The sequence below is a fragment of the Pocillopora verrucosa genome, chromosome 11 (genome assembly GCF_036669915.1).
Source record: "Pocillopora verrucosa isolate sample1 chromosome 11, ASM3666991v2, whole genome shotgun sequence".
Taxonomy (NCBI): Eukaryota; Metazoa; Cnidaria; class Anthozoa; order Scleractinia; family Pocilloporidae; genus Pocillopora; species Pocillopora verrucosa.
The window spans coordinates 11,504,227-11,520,558 of NC_089322.1; the positions used below are offsets into that span (position 1 = coordinate 11,504,227).

General features: G+C 39.7%; 2 protein-coding genes across 2 annotated transcripts; both read left to right on the forward strand.

Moving 5' to 3' along the window:
• Nucleotides 1-9,595: 9,595 nt before the first annotated feature.
• On the forward strand, nt 9,596-10,812 carry LOC131782932 (uncharacterized; the record flags this gene model as incomplete). The annotated part of the gene is made up of 1 exon (XM_059099663.2): nt 9,596-10,812. A coding segment is annotated over one exon (948 nt), but the record flags the coding sequence as incomplete, so codon positions are not given.
• Nucleotides 10,785-11,591, forward strand: LOC136284162 (uncharacterized). Its single transcript, XM_066173988.1, has one exon. The coding sequence runs from the start codon at nt 10,785-10,787 to the stop codon at nt 11,589-11,591; it is 807 nt and encodes a 268-aa protein (XP_066030085.1).
• Nucleotides 11,592-16,332: the final 4,741 nt, after the last annotated feature.

The window sequence follows — 16,332 nt, forward strand, 5'->3', positions numbered from 1 at the left end:
CATTGTGTTATTTTTGCAAAAAGGAGTTAGAGACTTTAGAACATTTGTTATTTTATTGTCCAAGAGTGCATGCTTTCTGGGATGAAGTCACTGTCATGTTAAACTCACAGGGCATTACTTTGAAGTCTCCTGATATTAAAGATATAATTGTTTTTGGTTTTTTTGACGCGCCTAATCATGACAATGACGGAATCCTTCTTAATTATATTGTACTAGAAGGTAAATATTTTATTTATCGCACAAAGCTAAATAAGACTTCTCTATCCTTTAAATCCTTTTTCGAAAGAATTAAGAGTATGTTTCAAATAGTACGTTTTATAGCCAGAAAGAATAGTAAACTTGAGATAGCCAGAAAGAATAGTAAACTTGAGATCCATTACAACAAATGGAAACCCCTCCTTCAACTGATAGAACAATAGCTGAATTAATTTATTATCTATATCAATACGCGATGCCTCTTTTTCTGTCTTTTTTCTTTCTTTTCTTTCTTTTCTTTTATTCTCGTAGTCCAGTGTAGTGGTATTTTCTTTGTGTAATAGAGTAGTGTAATGTAAATTTATGCATGTAGAAATCTGTGATGTATCTTGCGTACTTGTAAAAACTGTAAAAACCCAAAAACAAATAAAATACAAAAAAAAAAAAAACTCCCTTGTCCCTTTCCAGACCTACACTGTTACTAGGTCTGGATATGACTGTTTTGTCGAGAAGTTCTATAATCGATCATTAAGTTAATTTATCCACTAATGAGATACGTTATAATGATGTCATAACACTAATGTAAGTCATTTGTCAGATGTGGACCAAGCCTACTCACTGGGTAAATATCAAATCATCTCGTATATTTTATTATCTGAGCATTTCATAACAATGTAACTTCCTTTTAGGATTTGAACGCAGTTCTTTTATTGTCTGGCAGTAAAGTCGTCAATAAAGATGTTTGATAACAGTGAACTAAAAACCCACAACTGATGAAACAATCCTTGTGCAATAGAAGACAGACAGCCCATGAAATTAGACCAGGATGATTTGAACACCTAGCAGCTCTAACAAATGGTAGATGTGGTATCCTTCCTCATTCCGACTATCATGGAGCTAGTCAGAACCTGATATAAATGTTCATTCACTGAGTTCCCACTTGCAAAATGCAGTCAATATGATTTTATTTCACTCTCTGTGGATGATAAACTTACAATTGCACAAGCTCATGACTTGAGTAATGTAGCAACTGATGCCAATGTCCATTTGCAAGCTCTTCTGTCCAAAGGTAACCAACTGAGTATTGCCCATTTGAACACACAAAGCATGGTATCAACTTTTGATGAATTTCGGGCAAGAATGGTGGAGTACCCATAGATATCACTACCATGAGTAAAACATGGCTCAAAATTAACCTACACCTAACAAAGTATGTCACCACTCCTGGCTACAACTGTCTATTTCATAACCTCAATGCAATTAGAGGGGGTGGTGTGGGTGTTTATATAAAAGACCACATCAAGTATAAAAGAAGAAGTGATATTGAAAATAAGGAACCCCAAATTGAACATTTGTAGTTAGAGATACCCAGTCACAATAAACACAGCAAATTATTACTTGCCACTATTTATCGATCAGAATGCATTCTTGACTACAAAACATGGATGGAGCAATTTGAAAATCTCCTTGCCCGCATAACTGAATGGGATGGTGCTTTACTAATCATGGGGGATTTCAACATCGATCTGCTTGATCCTCACTCAGCAATAGTTGTCTAGTATAAGAACATGTTAGATTCTCAGAATCTTCACCAGCATGTTAAAGTACCTACCTGCGTCATGTGATAATCAAGTAGGCTGTTCAACCATATAATATCCAATGCACCAAACCAGGTAACCTACATCAATGTTCTTCCTTGTCCAACTGTCTGTGATCATGATCTGTATGAATGTTTGTGCGAAGCGTTTTCAACCACACTTCAAGTTCATGAGAAATGAAAAGGAACTTGACTAACAAAAATTCATTGAGGATTTTTTAAAACTACCCTTAGACCTCATCTACACGGATCATGTGTACTATAGGTGGACTCGGTCGACATATCGGGCGACAGTCGACCGATATATCGGTCAACTATCGGTCGACTATCGGTCGACAATCGACCGACTATCGGTCGACTGTCGACCGACTATCGGTCGACTGTCGACCGACTATCGGTCGATAGTCGACCGATATATCGGCCGACAGTTGACCGATAAATGTGTCGACCGATATAGTCTTAAACCATCGATACTCGACCGATACATGACCGATACTTGACCGATACATGACCGATACTTGACCGATACATGACCGTTACTTGACCGATACATGACCGATACTTGACCGATACTTGACCGATACATGACCGATACTTGACCGATACTTGACCGACACTTGACCGATACTTGACCGACACTTGACCGATACTTGACTGATACTTGACCGATACTTGACCGATTCACGACCGATACTTGACCGATACATGACCGATACTTGACCGATACATGACCGATACTTCACCGGTACTTCACCGATACTTGACCGACACTTCACCGATACTTGACCGACACTTCACCGATACTTCACTGATACTTGGCCGATAATTCATTGCCCCCGGGGGGGGAGGGTTTATTCCACGATAAAAGATATAAAACTCTAATAAGTAATATGATTACCTCATAATTTAGATGTAAATTGCATGTCTGGAATCCAGTTTTAAATTTCTCTTGTGCCGACCATAGCGCGTATCGTCTCCGGCAGCGAATTCCAAGTCCTTACAGCGGTGAAGTAACGAAGAGACCTTAGACCATGTTTTGTACATCTTACTTTAGGTATCAAAGCATATTTGTGCCCCTTTAATTACGATGCGTGTTCTTTACTTAAAATGAATTAGCTGTAGTGGTGGGTGTCTTCTTTTGAAAACATCTGTCTATCGTAATTAACATATCTTGGGTGAGACGACCCTTTAATGTGTTTTGTAAACCAATCATATTGAGCATTCTTTCTTAATGAAGGGTCTTTGCTATAAATACATGTCATACCTAAGTGCACGGTCCTTTACCCTCTCTAGTTTTTCAAGTATATTCAACCTATTGACTTTGCCTGTTACTTTTCCGGAGATAGATGTGGTGTGAGAATTAAGGATCTGTGTTCACTTACAGTAGATCAAAATTATGAGATCTACAACGCACGATGTTTATGCGTTGGAGACTTACTACACCCTTTTCAAAGTTTAGGTTATATTTGGTTTTATTATCTGAGCTTTGGAAGCTTATTTCATTGGACAATGAATGGCATTTTAACTTGTTTTTCCGCCGCCGCTGTCATTATTCTTTAAAAAAAAGTGTCACCGTCAGTCGATAAAGAGCACACAATTCGACTATTTAAAGGGTTAAAAACCTCCAGTTTGAGACATGACGGCAAACGGGACGTCGGTAGAGTGAACTCGCAATACTTCCAGCCGCACTAATAAAGTTTTGATTTCTATTTCATTCTATATCAAGCTCGTGTTTTTAGTAAACGTCAAAACAATTCTAACACTGTTTGTTCCCATTGGACCGCAAGTAAGGAAATTTCATTTTCCGATGATGTAGTCTTCAACGCTGGTGTACTAAATGGTGGTGACGGTTGAAAATATAGATCGTATTAGGTTCCGTAGCTTTGTAAATCCACTTCATAGGGATACAACTGTTTCGAGATATTTGTCCGACAAAATGGAGCAAAACAATGGCTGTGTGCAAGTGTTTTAAAAAAACGTTGGTTAATTTCCTTACTGTCCTCCGTAATACAAGATGTATATTGGTAACTGCAGTTTGTCATCAAAAAAAAAATTACATTTCAAAACTCAAATGGGAAATGGTTTTTGATCGCATGCATTTTAGCGAAAGCTTAATTGACTTTCTTTCCTTTGATTTGTAAAAACAAAGTAAAATACGAGAAATTGGACCTTTCTCGGAAACCTTCGATTTGTTTTTACTGCTCGGTGTATTCATTGGTTCAAATGATGTAGATATAGGATGTGAACCGCGAAGCACCCGTAATATAAATTGTAATTTTTTTAAAATAAATGTTTGGGTGCTGGAAGAAGGCAATACTGCCGATACAATAAATCCCCCTGGGTTACTACCATTTTAAAGGAAATTTGGGAGTCCTCACGGGGCAAAGAAAATTTGACCAAGTGGGGATTGAAGCCACGACCTCCGAATTAGATCTACCGACTGAGCTACGAGACCAGCACGGGAGCAGGTCGGGGTAATTTAGGTAGTCAATCGCGATAAATGTGCAAATGATATCATATGTACAAAACAGGGTAGTGTGGGGACATAGTTAGTAGAGGAGACTCTACTAACTATGGTGGGGAGAAATTAGCATTTGAGGGTGTGTTTGCGTGTGCTTCGTGTGAGCCTATTGCTGCATAAAATAGAAATAACATAAATTAATAATAAGAAATACAATGAAAATAAAAGAAATGAGAAATAATGAAATAATTATAAAAAATAGTAAAATAATACATATCTCGTTTCGCCCCAGGAGTCTTTGTGTGGGTAGTTATTTAAAGTTGCCCAACCCCCTACCCACGGGAAAAACTGAAAACTTCAAACATTTTCCACCCTAGGGTCACAAGGGCCGATCTTGTCCCGGGTATTACCTCGGGAGGGTGGTAACCGTAGGAAATCAGCGTTGTTGTTCAGCCTACAGGATTGAATAGTATTTTAATTTATTATTAGTTTTGTTATTGCTATTTTATCCAGCAATAGGCTCACAGGAAGCATTAAGGAAGGTCTCTTCCCAGCCCCCCCACCCCCATCACATACGCAGACACACACACCTCAAATGCTAATTTCTCTCCATACCGAGCAGTGAAAAACAAATCGACGATTTCCGTTAAAGGTCCAATTTCTAGTATTTTACTTTGCAGATTTCATGCGTATTACCCACATTTGACCGTATGTTATCTGTGTGTTACTCCATGTATTCGTATGTTACTTGTATGTTACTCATATGTATCTGTGTGCGCCCGTATGACTCGTAATTACTCGTATGTACTTGTATGTTACTCGTAGTGCTCGTGTGGTGTTTTAGTCACTATCCTTTGAGGATCAATTGAACACATGTAAGCTTATTTGCACCTTATCTTCTTCTCGCGAATGGCTATAGCACGTTTTATTCTCTTCTCTTCCATCCCAGCAAGTCGATCTCACCGTAGTGACTTCAACAGAAAAATAGCGCCATCCGAATTATTCCCAAAATCTTCGGCAAAACCTGTAGCCAGATTAGAGCCAAAATGCCAAAAACTGTGCACATTTTACCTTGAAACAATTAATGTGTCATCAAGAAATGTGCCCATAAAGAGATTCACCTCGATGCCTCGTATATATTGTATTTCATTCAGGTCTTTTTTACAACAGAAAACATATCAACTAAAATACATACGAACCATTACATCAACCGTATTTCAGTTTATAATACCCACTTATGTCCTGCACCTGCTAGGAAACAGTCTTTCTTAATTTTTTTCTATATATTCAACACGTTTTAATGAAATTTGTCTATTTATGTGCCGCGGGATAGGGTATGGTTTTGGCGGTTATCGTTTTGCCTCTGTTAGCATTGTGTTTCCGTTGTGATCTTTAGATAGGATATGTAAATTGTATCGGCTAAAATTGCAGTGTGTAAATGGCCAGCTAAACAAAAAGCAAATTCCGCTAAAATTGTCAACAAAGCGATTTTATCGAGATTTGTGTTTTGCCGCGCGTGGTTAGCCGTTGTTTGGTTATTGTTTTTCCTTGAATAGGGTGTCATATTTCGTGTTTGGACAATTTTCGTTTGTTTCATCCTTAAAGTGGGACAGGGTTCAAGACTCTTCGAGGCACACACTTATTCAAAATTTACGGGAGTACCCCCCTCCCCCGAAACGGGACAGTTCCTGTGACCTTAGTGCAACATTGGTGCAATTTGGTATTTTTTTCAATTTTAGACTCAGAAGCATATACGGTAAAAACCCGCTAATAGGAACCTAATTTTTTCCAAGCAAGGCTAAGAAGGTTATTATAAAAGATGGTGCTTAACTGGAAAATTTGGCTACTCAGGTTCTTTAACAGGTTCTTGTTTTCAAATAGATTGCGAGCAGTCTCTTTTGCAGTGAAATCCCACTGGAACGAACGAAGAAAAAGCGGACGTGATCGACGAGCGATGAGGGGCGAGGCCGTGATCTGCGAGCAGCAGGGGCGCCAGTCACAGCGAAAAGAGATCGTTGCTTGGCCGCTCACCGCTCGTCGATCGCGCCCTCTGCTCGCAGTCTAGTTTTCAAAATAAATGAGTTGTTTGTCATTGGAGGGCGTGGCCTATTTTTGGTATTGTATGCATAATACGTTAAAAATCCAAGCATATATTTACCAAGTTTACAAAGCTATCCAAGATAAACAGAACAAAACTCAGCATTAATACATGGAACTGTGTTGTTGCTTTGATTGAATTTCTCAAAAAAAAAGAACCTGTTTCAAAGAGGAGTTTTAATGTACAATTTTTGTCTAACATTTTCAGTTAATCTATTTTTTTCTTAAAATCTAGGTTCTTAAAAAAGGGTTTTTTACTGTACCTGTAATAAATTCAAACATTGCAATAGTCTAGCACACTCGAGTTATTTTACGCGAGGTATTTTGAGCATTTGACGTCATTTTCCCTAATTCTCAACCAGGCTATAATTGGAACGAGATAAAGAAATGGCGACTGCAACTTCTCGGAAATAAAAATACAATACAAAAAAAAAAAATTTCTGATGGTCGTAATGGATTGATATTTAGCAAGGTATTTTAGACAGTCATATTTTACACGAAATTATAAAAAATGGATATGGATAGTTTGATCGTAGTAGCACTTTAAAAACATTACTTTCCCCCTACACTTCTGGAGGTGGAAGTCTACGAAAAGTTTCCATTTACCCACTTTTGTTTAGCAATTTATTAAAGCTTTGAATATCTATCATCTTGAGGCCTCCTTTATCGTAATCATTGATCATTTGTGTCCTTTTAAGTTTGTCCCCTTTGCTTTCCCAGAGAAAGTCATATAGCAGGGTATCGATTTCCTTAAGTACACCTTGATGCGTTGGAAGAGGTTAAAACATATACAATTTGGGATACTGCCAAAGCTTTTATTATCGTGATTTTACCTAGAAGAGTAAGTCTCCTAGCAGACCAGCTGCTTAGGATGTTTTTTACTCTCTCAATTTTCTCTGAAAAAATGGCATCACCAGAACACATCAGAACGCTTTAAAGGTAGTGCAAAATGCGATGGAAAATTTGGAGCTATGCGATGTTTGGAGAATTTTTAATCCAAATGGCAAGAGGATTATCTGGAGGCAAAGACAACTAGATATTCATTGCAGACTTGATTTTGTTTTAGTAAGTCAAACTACAGTACTTACCCGCTTATAAGAATCTGAGTTCTCAGTTCTAAATGTACTCGTAGGGTGTACTCATGTGAATTCTAATTCAAAACCAACATGTACATACTACTACAAAAAGAAGTCTTTATAAAATCGCTTTGCTTATGAGTTTAACCGCCTAGTTCAGTTTCAAAAGATCATTTACTTTTCGTTTAGCTGGGTAGTTACACACTGCAATTTTAGCTGATACAATTTAGGTGGATCCCATTACCGACATAAACTGGACAGTTAATATCGATAACGTTGTACAAGCAAAATAACGTTAAGGACCTGTTAGAGCTATAAGAGCTAAGGAATAATAATCATTTTAGGTATGTTGGATTAAGGGCAGCATTACATCAGGGATAAAGCATAAGCCGGGTAGTTTTAGGAATAATGGAAATACGTTAAGGTACAACATTAGTTACACAAGAGCGACCAACTTTACCATGTATTTTTCCATTACCAAATCGGAACATATATCGAAAAAACCTCGCACTCTTTCTTAGCCTATTTTCTTCTGAGCGATATGGTCGGTAAGTGAACCTATACTTGACCAAAACTTGACCGACACTTGACCGACACTTGACCGATACTTGACCGATACTTGACCGATCCTCGACCGATACTTGACTGATACTTGACCGATACTTGACCGATACTTGACCGATACTTGACCGATACTTGACCGATACTTGACCGCTACTTGACCGATACTTGACCGATACTTGACCGATACTTGACCGATACTTGACCGATACTTGACCGATACTTGACCGATACTTGACCGATACTTGACCGATACTTGACCGATACTTGACCGATACTTGACCGATACTTGACCGATACTTGACCTATACTTGACCGATACTTGACCGATACTTGACCGATACTTGACCGATACTTGACCGATACTTGACCGATACTTGACCGGCAGTTGATCGCTACATATCGGCCGATGCATCGGCCGACAGTCGGTCGATATATCGGTTGACCATCGGTCGACTATCGGTCGACAATCGGTCAACTATCGGTCGACTATCGACCGATAGTCGGTCGATTGTCGACCGATAGTCGACCGATAGTCGACCGATATATCGGTCGACTGTCGCCCGATATGTCGACCGAGTCCACCTATAGTACACATGATCCATCTACACTACATGTAGTCGCTAATTCAACATTCATTTCTAAGCTCCAAACAATTGAGATCAGTTATATGATTTAAATATGTACGAGCTTTAGGGAATCTGCAGTAAGGATAAAATAAAAACTACAACAACATGTCCGACTCATTTCTTCTGCATGTTTTTGAGCCTGCTTTGCCCTATGGGAGGCACAGGCCTCCCAACACTGGGACAAGAAATTTTTTTTTACAATGTTCAACAAAAGGCAACAACAGTACAAACGACATCAATGAAAATCTGGACTTATTTAATTCAATGTTTACTTCATGCCTTGACAGACATGCTTCTTTGAGGAAAATTAGAGTCACACACCCTCCTGTGCCATGTTAAAATCAGATGATATTTAACAGCTTCAAATGCAGGGGAATGACCTTCGATATCAAGCCAATCAATCTAAATCAGAGGATATTTGGAAAAAGTTTTAGAGGCATACGAAATTTACTCAGAACAAAGATCACACATCAAAATGTACATTCCATCAAAAGGTACTTTGTCGAAAAAATTAAAGGTGGAGCTTTGGCGCATGGTACATTGTATTCTTAATTCTGACCCTAAGCCTATTGCTGCTGATCCTGACGAGTTGAACTTCCACTTTAAGAAGACCATGTAAAGGATACTGGAACCAATCCATCCTCATCAGAATGTCTGAAAAAATATATCACTTTTTTGTCAGATTATGGTAACCTCTTCTTCTCACTATGTCCAATCTCCCTAAAGGAAGTAGAACAGCAGATCAAAAGTATAAGAACTGGCTGTGGCACAGGTCCTGACCTTATTACAGCTAAGTATGCTAAGCTGACCGGAACTAGCGTGACTGTCTAGCGTTACAACCGGATATCACATTTAGTATTCATATGATTGACAAGTGAAATTGTAATAGGAGACAGAAGGGTATTGTGAAAGAAGGAGGTTTTTGAGGACAAACAACGCAAACAACACAAGGATCGTGAGGCCAGTTATTTTGTAATTTTTCGTTTCATTTTCGTTATTAAACCCGGGAATTGTCAGTAAGGAACTTTGGGAAGAAAAGATGAGAGCAGAATTGGAAATGGCGGAAAAGAAAATCAAAATGGAAAAAGCCGCGAAAGCCGCCAGTGCGAAGCTGCCAGAGCTCAAGATAACCCCTTTCAATGGCACTCCAGTTGACTGGATCAGGTTTCAGAACATGTTTACATCACAAATACATGACAAACCATTATCCGATGAAGAGAAATATGGATATCTTTTGGAGCTGGTGGCCCCTAAGGTGAGAAGTAGATTAGCTAATTTAAAGCCAGGTGCACTGGGGTACAAAACTGCATGGGACAGGTTGAAGACTGAGTTTGGACAGAGTAAAACTGTTGTCGCTACACACATGGAAGAAATAATTAACTTGCCAGTGACCAGAGGATCAAATTACGAAAGGGTGTTCGAATTTTATGAGAAGTGGAGCAAGAATTTTGACGCATTACAAACTTTGGGGGAGGGAGAGATGCTCAAGGGTTTCCTTCTGTCAACCTTAAACAAGCTCCCCCAAGTGAAACCCGATCTGGTGAGGACAGACGAGGGGTGGGAAGATTGGAACATGGAAAAGTTGATTGATTCTATCCAAAAATGGCTCAAGCGCAACAAGGCCGAAGACAATTATAAGGATCAAACAGATACAAAGAGAAAGAACGCCATTACTTTAACCAGAAGGACCCCCACTGCCTGTTCTGCAACCAAAACCGCTGGGGAGATTCGTGCCCAACATACAACAAAATCGCGAAATGGAGGGAATTCTTTATACCAAAACAGCTATGTTACAATTGCGCCTGCTCAGGGCACACTGGGAAAGAATGTTGTCGCAGGGGATACTATAGGTGCAAGAGCAAACACCACACCAGCTTGTGTGATAAGCCTAAGGGGAACGAGACGTAGGATCCCAATGCCACTCTAAGCAGATACACCCCACCCGTTGAGGAAAAGTCCCTACCCGCCATAGTACCACTGAAAATCCGGGGGACAATGTTCTGGGCATATCTAGACACAGGCTCAACTTACAGAAGAATCAAGATGGAGTGCTAGAGTGTTGAGGACGATTGCAAGGCATATATCCGATTTACGTCCCAGACTCTACAGTCTTTGCAGAGAAGTTGGTGCAACTAGCACATCTGGCCACTCTGGGAGTGAGCCTTACCATGGCCAAAGTTAGAGAACAGCATTGGATTCCACGTCTAAGGTGCCTGGTCAAGAAACTCATCAAACAGTGCTATGGTTGTAAGCGCTTTCAGGCTATTGCTGTTGCAGCCCCACCTCCTGGGCTGCTACCACTGGAGAGAATGGAGCACTCGGGCGTCTTTAAAGTGGTTGGTGTTGACTTTACAGGTCCTATTAAGTACAGGAAGTCTCCGCGCATGGAAGGAAAAGCCTACCTTGTACTGTTCGCTTGCAGCCTGACAAGAGCCTTACATCTGGAAGTTTGGCCAAACCAGGAAACTGCAACCTTCCTTGGAAGCTTAAAGCGCTTGATTGCTCACCAAGGATGCCCTTCCACTATATTCTCAGACAATGGACAAACCTTTATCGGAGCAGCACACTGGCTTAAAGAAATTCAGACGGACGAACAGCTGCAAGCATATATCTCTGCTTACCTGGCAGAGAAGCGGATCACCCGGAGGTTCAACCTTACTCATGCACCTTGGTGGGGTGGACAGTTTGAACGGCTTGTGGGAGTCTTCAAACGTGCCTTCTACAAAACTATCGGGCGAGAAATGCTAAGTTGGACAGAGTTGTGTGAAGTGGTGCTTGAGGTGGAGACCCAACTTAATCAACGCCCCTTGTCCTACGTTGAAGATGATGTACAGCTCCCGCTACTCAACCTTGCAAGCTTCTTATTTCAGAAATCCAACCGCCTGCTTGAGCAAGAACTGTGGAGAGAGGAGGATGTTGACCTACACAAAAGAGCCAAGTACCTGAAAACCTGCAAAGACACACTGTGGAAGTGATGAAGCCGTGAATATCTTGTTGCCCTCCGAGAACAGCACAACTTGAAACACGAGGGGCATGCCACTCCCTTGTGCGAGGGGGATGTGGTAATTATCAAAGATGATGACCGTAACTGAAACAAGTGGAAGCTCGGCATCATAGAGGACCTGATTGCTGGAAGAGATAGAATTGTGCGAGTCCCCAAGCTGCGAACCGGGAAAGCCACCCTAGGGAGAGCAATCCAACAGCTCTACCCATTAGAGTTGACGTGCGACAGAGCTGCTATAGAGAATTCAGTGCAACTTAACCCAGGCGCACCCACATTCAGACCACGACGAGATGCTGCAGTGGCAGCAAAACTGAGGATCCAGGAAATTGCTACTGAAATGGACTAGACAGGATTTCAAGGAACACTGAACTGTGATTAAGAACACTTGATTGACTGTAATTGATTTACGTGAGTTGGTTGTTAGTACCACTTAGGTTTAGTGTTTCTCTCCGTCGGAGACAAACAGGGGGAGTGTGTTGGAGATTGCGTGACTAATACAAACATTTCAAGATAATTATTTCAAGCGAGAACCTTTAAAACATGCGATGATAGGATATTTAGATTACATGTCAATGACAGTCAGAAATCAAAGATGGACAAGTGCCAAGTATCTCGTATTGATTGACAGCTTGATCGAGTAACTTAGATACAGGACACCATTGTTGACAGATCGTTAGTTTTTACATTGTATTGTATGATGTAGTTGAGTTGCCTGGAGAGAGTGAGGGAGTACTGTACCTGAAAACTGTGAATTAAATCACCTAAAACCAAGTTTATACTGTGATATCGTGAAGTTTGGCCCTAGGGCATTCGCGACAATGTTCAATTTTCACCTTTTTTTCCTCTGAGTTGCTTGAGCTGAGTTCTCTAACAGTGTCTGTGTGGTGCATTTGGGGGCCCTTCCTTTGGAGGTCTATGTGGATAGCATCATGTGTGGCCTTTACCTTGGGAAATACCAGTCTCTTCACATGTCACACACTCACTTTCACCACTATGTTAAGGCATGTTTAATAAGTAAGCTTTGCCTTGAAGGTCAGTTGACCCAAGAAGCACAGCAACTTTGATATTACATGAAACTGTTGGTTCCTCTTGTGACAAAAAAACAATGTTATGTATGTATATTTCATATCATAAGGTTTCCTGAGCTAGTAGCTTGGTAACCAGACTATAATTGCCAGATACACTGTTTGATAGCACTAACTAAACAAAGCTAAATGTAGACATCAGAAAAACGAGTGGCTGAGCTTGATGACACTTATCTCTGGATTGTTATGTTTGAAAGACTTCTGGTGTATATGTCGTTGAGATGTTAATTTTGTACGAATGAACTCCTACAAAGACATGGGGTATGATATTCGCAGTCCCTGCAGGTCAACATACCATCATAGTTTGAAGACTTATAAAACCAGTACTTACCTTTTTAAAACAATTTTGAATTTAGAAGCATGTAGGTGTCTGGTAAGATTTGTAAGTGATTCTGATGCATCTTTGTTATTTCACGAGGTGACAAAAGTCCAAAATTGAAGTGAATTTGGGCTTCCTGTGTCTCTTTGGCTCTGTGGAAGAGTATTGGTACCCCAATATTGCTGAAATCAAGGTAGTAGGTCCAAGTTTATCAAAGAAGCAAAGTGAGTGTGGAATCTATTGTTTATGATCTTTCAAGCCAAGAAATTCTGTTTTGATGTGTAGTTTAGGGTTGTTTGAATACCAAGCCTTGAAGAAGAATATTTATCCCCACAAGATTCCATTTAAAGGCAATCAAAGGCCAGAGGTAAGGAAAAGGCGAATGAGGTGGATTCAGTTTATGAGTGTGAAGTGTACTAAGTGGACGCCGACTTTGAACTGACACATATGTTTAATACATTTCAAGCCAGAGGATTTCCCAATGAGATTCCCTGTTCTTAGGGAAGCTAAGCTATCTTTTGTGCCATGGCTTATTGTGGATGACATCGGTATCGCTGATGTTCCATTGATCCAATGTGCACTTCTTGGCAACTGTACTAGCAGTACCTCCTCAAGCATCTATGCAATGTCAACAAGAGATTGTTGACAGGTACATATTTCTCTGGGCATTTCTGTACTAAAGATATGAAGTTCAATTTTCATTATTTATTCTATAGATCCTAAAAAATGTCATGGCTGCAACAAGTAGTGATACTGCTGATAATGAACCATTGAAACACCTTGAAGCAACTGTTGACAGGGTGGTTGAAATGAAGTCCCCTGACTACAAGATTCCTCTAACAGAATTCTGCAATGCCTCAATGCAGATTGAAGATTGCATTGGTTGCAAGTCATACAATAAAAACAGGATCTTAGAAAATAAAGTGATTGACTTGAAGGTACAATTGCAGGACAAGAATGAATCTCTCAGCAACACTAAGAAAGGTTTGTGTAAGAGCAAATGATTAAAAAGCTATCAATTGAACCCTCTTATGCTTATTTTTATTGTTTTATTTCTTTAAGAGCATCAAAAGTTACCATCACAGCTGAAAGAAGGTAGTTCGGAGAAAAACAAGGAAGAAAAGGAGGAAAAGGTTGAGGAAGGCAAAGGCAAAACGGAAATAGAGACAGAAACTGACACAGAATCAAAGGGAGATGAAAAAATGTCTTGCTATGTAGCTATGGTTTATAGCATGATGATTTAAACTCTAAAACTTAGGTTTTGCTTCTGGTTTATTGTCTTTAGGCTTCCAATGGATGACATTCTCCAAAAACACTCCAAGTTTATTGTGTTTTTGTCTCACCTGCTACTGCTGCTTTCCATTTGTCCTGTTTGCCAAACAGATAATCCACTAGTGGAGACATGCTCAAAAGGGACAATGGTTGAAGTTAAAACCAACTTGCAAAAGCACTACTTGTCCTAAAAAGGAGCACATCTAGAAAGGTCAGCCTGAAATGGAAGGGACAAAAATGCCTGCAAGGAATTTCTTGCTGTGTTTTGCATTACTTCTCTCTAGAAACTCTGCATACAAAGTGCCCCTTCAAATTCATGGGTTTGTAATGCATTTCCCTTAGAGGTTACTTCAGATATCAAAGGGTAAGCTTTCTATTTGTATATATTGGATTGTTTCCTGTCATCCAATATTTCCATTTGTATAATTTTTAAATATGTTAATGTTTGTTGGGTTGGCTAGCTGCATTGCTAATGGTCTGCCTCCTCTTTCCTCAATTGTAGCTAGCAATATGGAGAAGGGGAGTATTGTGTATTTAGACACTACCTTGCACAGCCCATAAGTGTTATAAAATTACAAAATCAATGTTTTAGGTGATAAACTTTCAATGTTTTGGTTAGGGGAAGCTCTTTCCTACTACATACCTATACTGGAAGACATGCCAAGAAAAAATGCTAGAAGTGTTGAAAAAAAGTGAGAGGATATATATGGCAATAGCAGGATATGGGAGACATGACAGTATGCAACATGGTGCAAAACATAGTGCTTACACCATATTTTCTTGTACTATTCCCATGATTGTTTGTTTTTCTCTAGTCCAAGCAAGTTTCTTTTAAGTATCCCTTTATTTACCATGGATGAAAGGGATTTGTTACATTGTCAAGCTTCCTCATCTGAAAAAGCTTTCCAGACCCTTAAATAACACTTACAGACTGGACAAAATCCCTTTCCTTCTGTACATTTTGAAATTGAACATTAATCACAAGCATCCACTACTAGTTTACAAGACCAAAGCATATATTGTTTCTAGAATAAAAGGAGTATATGTGTGTATTTCTTCTTTTAGAGAAATGTTGCTGGAAGCAGCCCTGCCATGGAATATCTTGCCTTTCAGAACTGCATGGCCTACCTTCTTGGCAGTGGTCTCACCATGTCAGCTCTCATAATGGAATATTTGCCTTCCACAGAATGGAAAATGCTGTCTACTTTTGTTCTTCAGCAGAAAGATTGGAATCAGTCGTTAATAGCAGACAAGAATTTGTTTATGATAAACCTGGATAACCCAGCAGGCAACTGCAAATGTCAGCTAATAGTAATGGTGCTTCCAGCTTGAAACACTGTACATGAACTACACTTTTACAATTACCTTTTCTGTTTTAACATGACCAATAAATGTGAAAAATTTTTGGCTGGAAGTTTGAAAACACTAGTCTTTTAACTTGCAAATCTACAGAGAGAGGTGCCATTGCACAACACATCAACAAATTTGAATGAAAGTGATCCTCGCAGTGATATGCACTACTTAGGCAGTAGTGAAAATAAGGCCTGAAAAAAATTCAGGCCTGTACGGGATTTGAACCCAAGACCTCTGCGATACCGGTGCAGCGCTCTACCAACTGAGCTAACAAGCCAACTGGGAGCTGGTCATGATGGTGGTTCTAAATAAACCCGTGAAGTGATGAATGTACGGTTAAGAATATATGAAAGTCATATATTTGAACTGCGGATAAAGACTGTCTTTATCCGCAGTTCAAATATATGACTTTCATATATTCTTAACCGTACATTCATCACTTCACGGGTTTATTTAGAACCACCATCATGACCAGCTCCCAGTTGGCTTGTTAGCTCAGTTGGTAGAGTGCTGCACCGGTATCGCAGAGGTCTTGGGTTCAAATCCCGTACAGGCCTGAATTTTTTTTTTCAGGCCTTATTTTCACTACTGCCTAAGTAGTGCATATCACTGCGAGGATCACTTTCATTCATGTCTTTATCCGCAGTTCAAATATATGACTTTCATATATTCTTAACCGTACA

Coding starts and splice junctions, on each gene's coding strand:
- LOC136284162 (XM_066173988.1), top strand. CDS start 10,785: ATGGCCAAAGTTAGAGAACAGCATTGGATTCCACGTCTAAGGTGCCTG.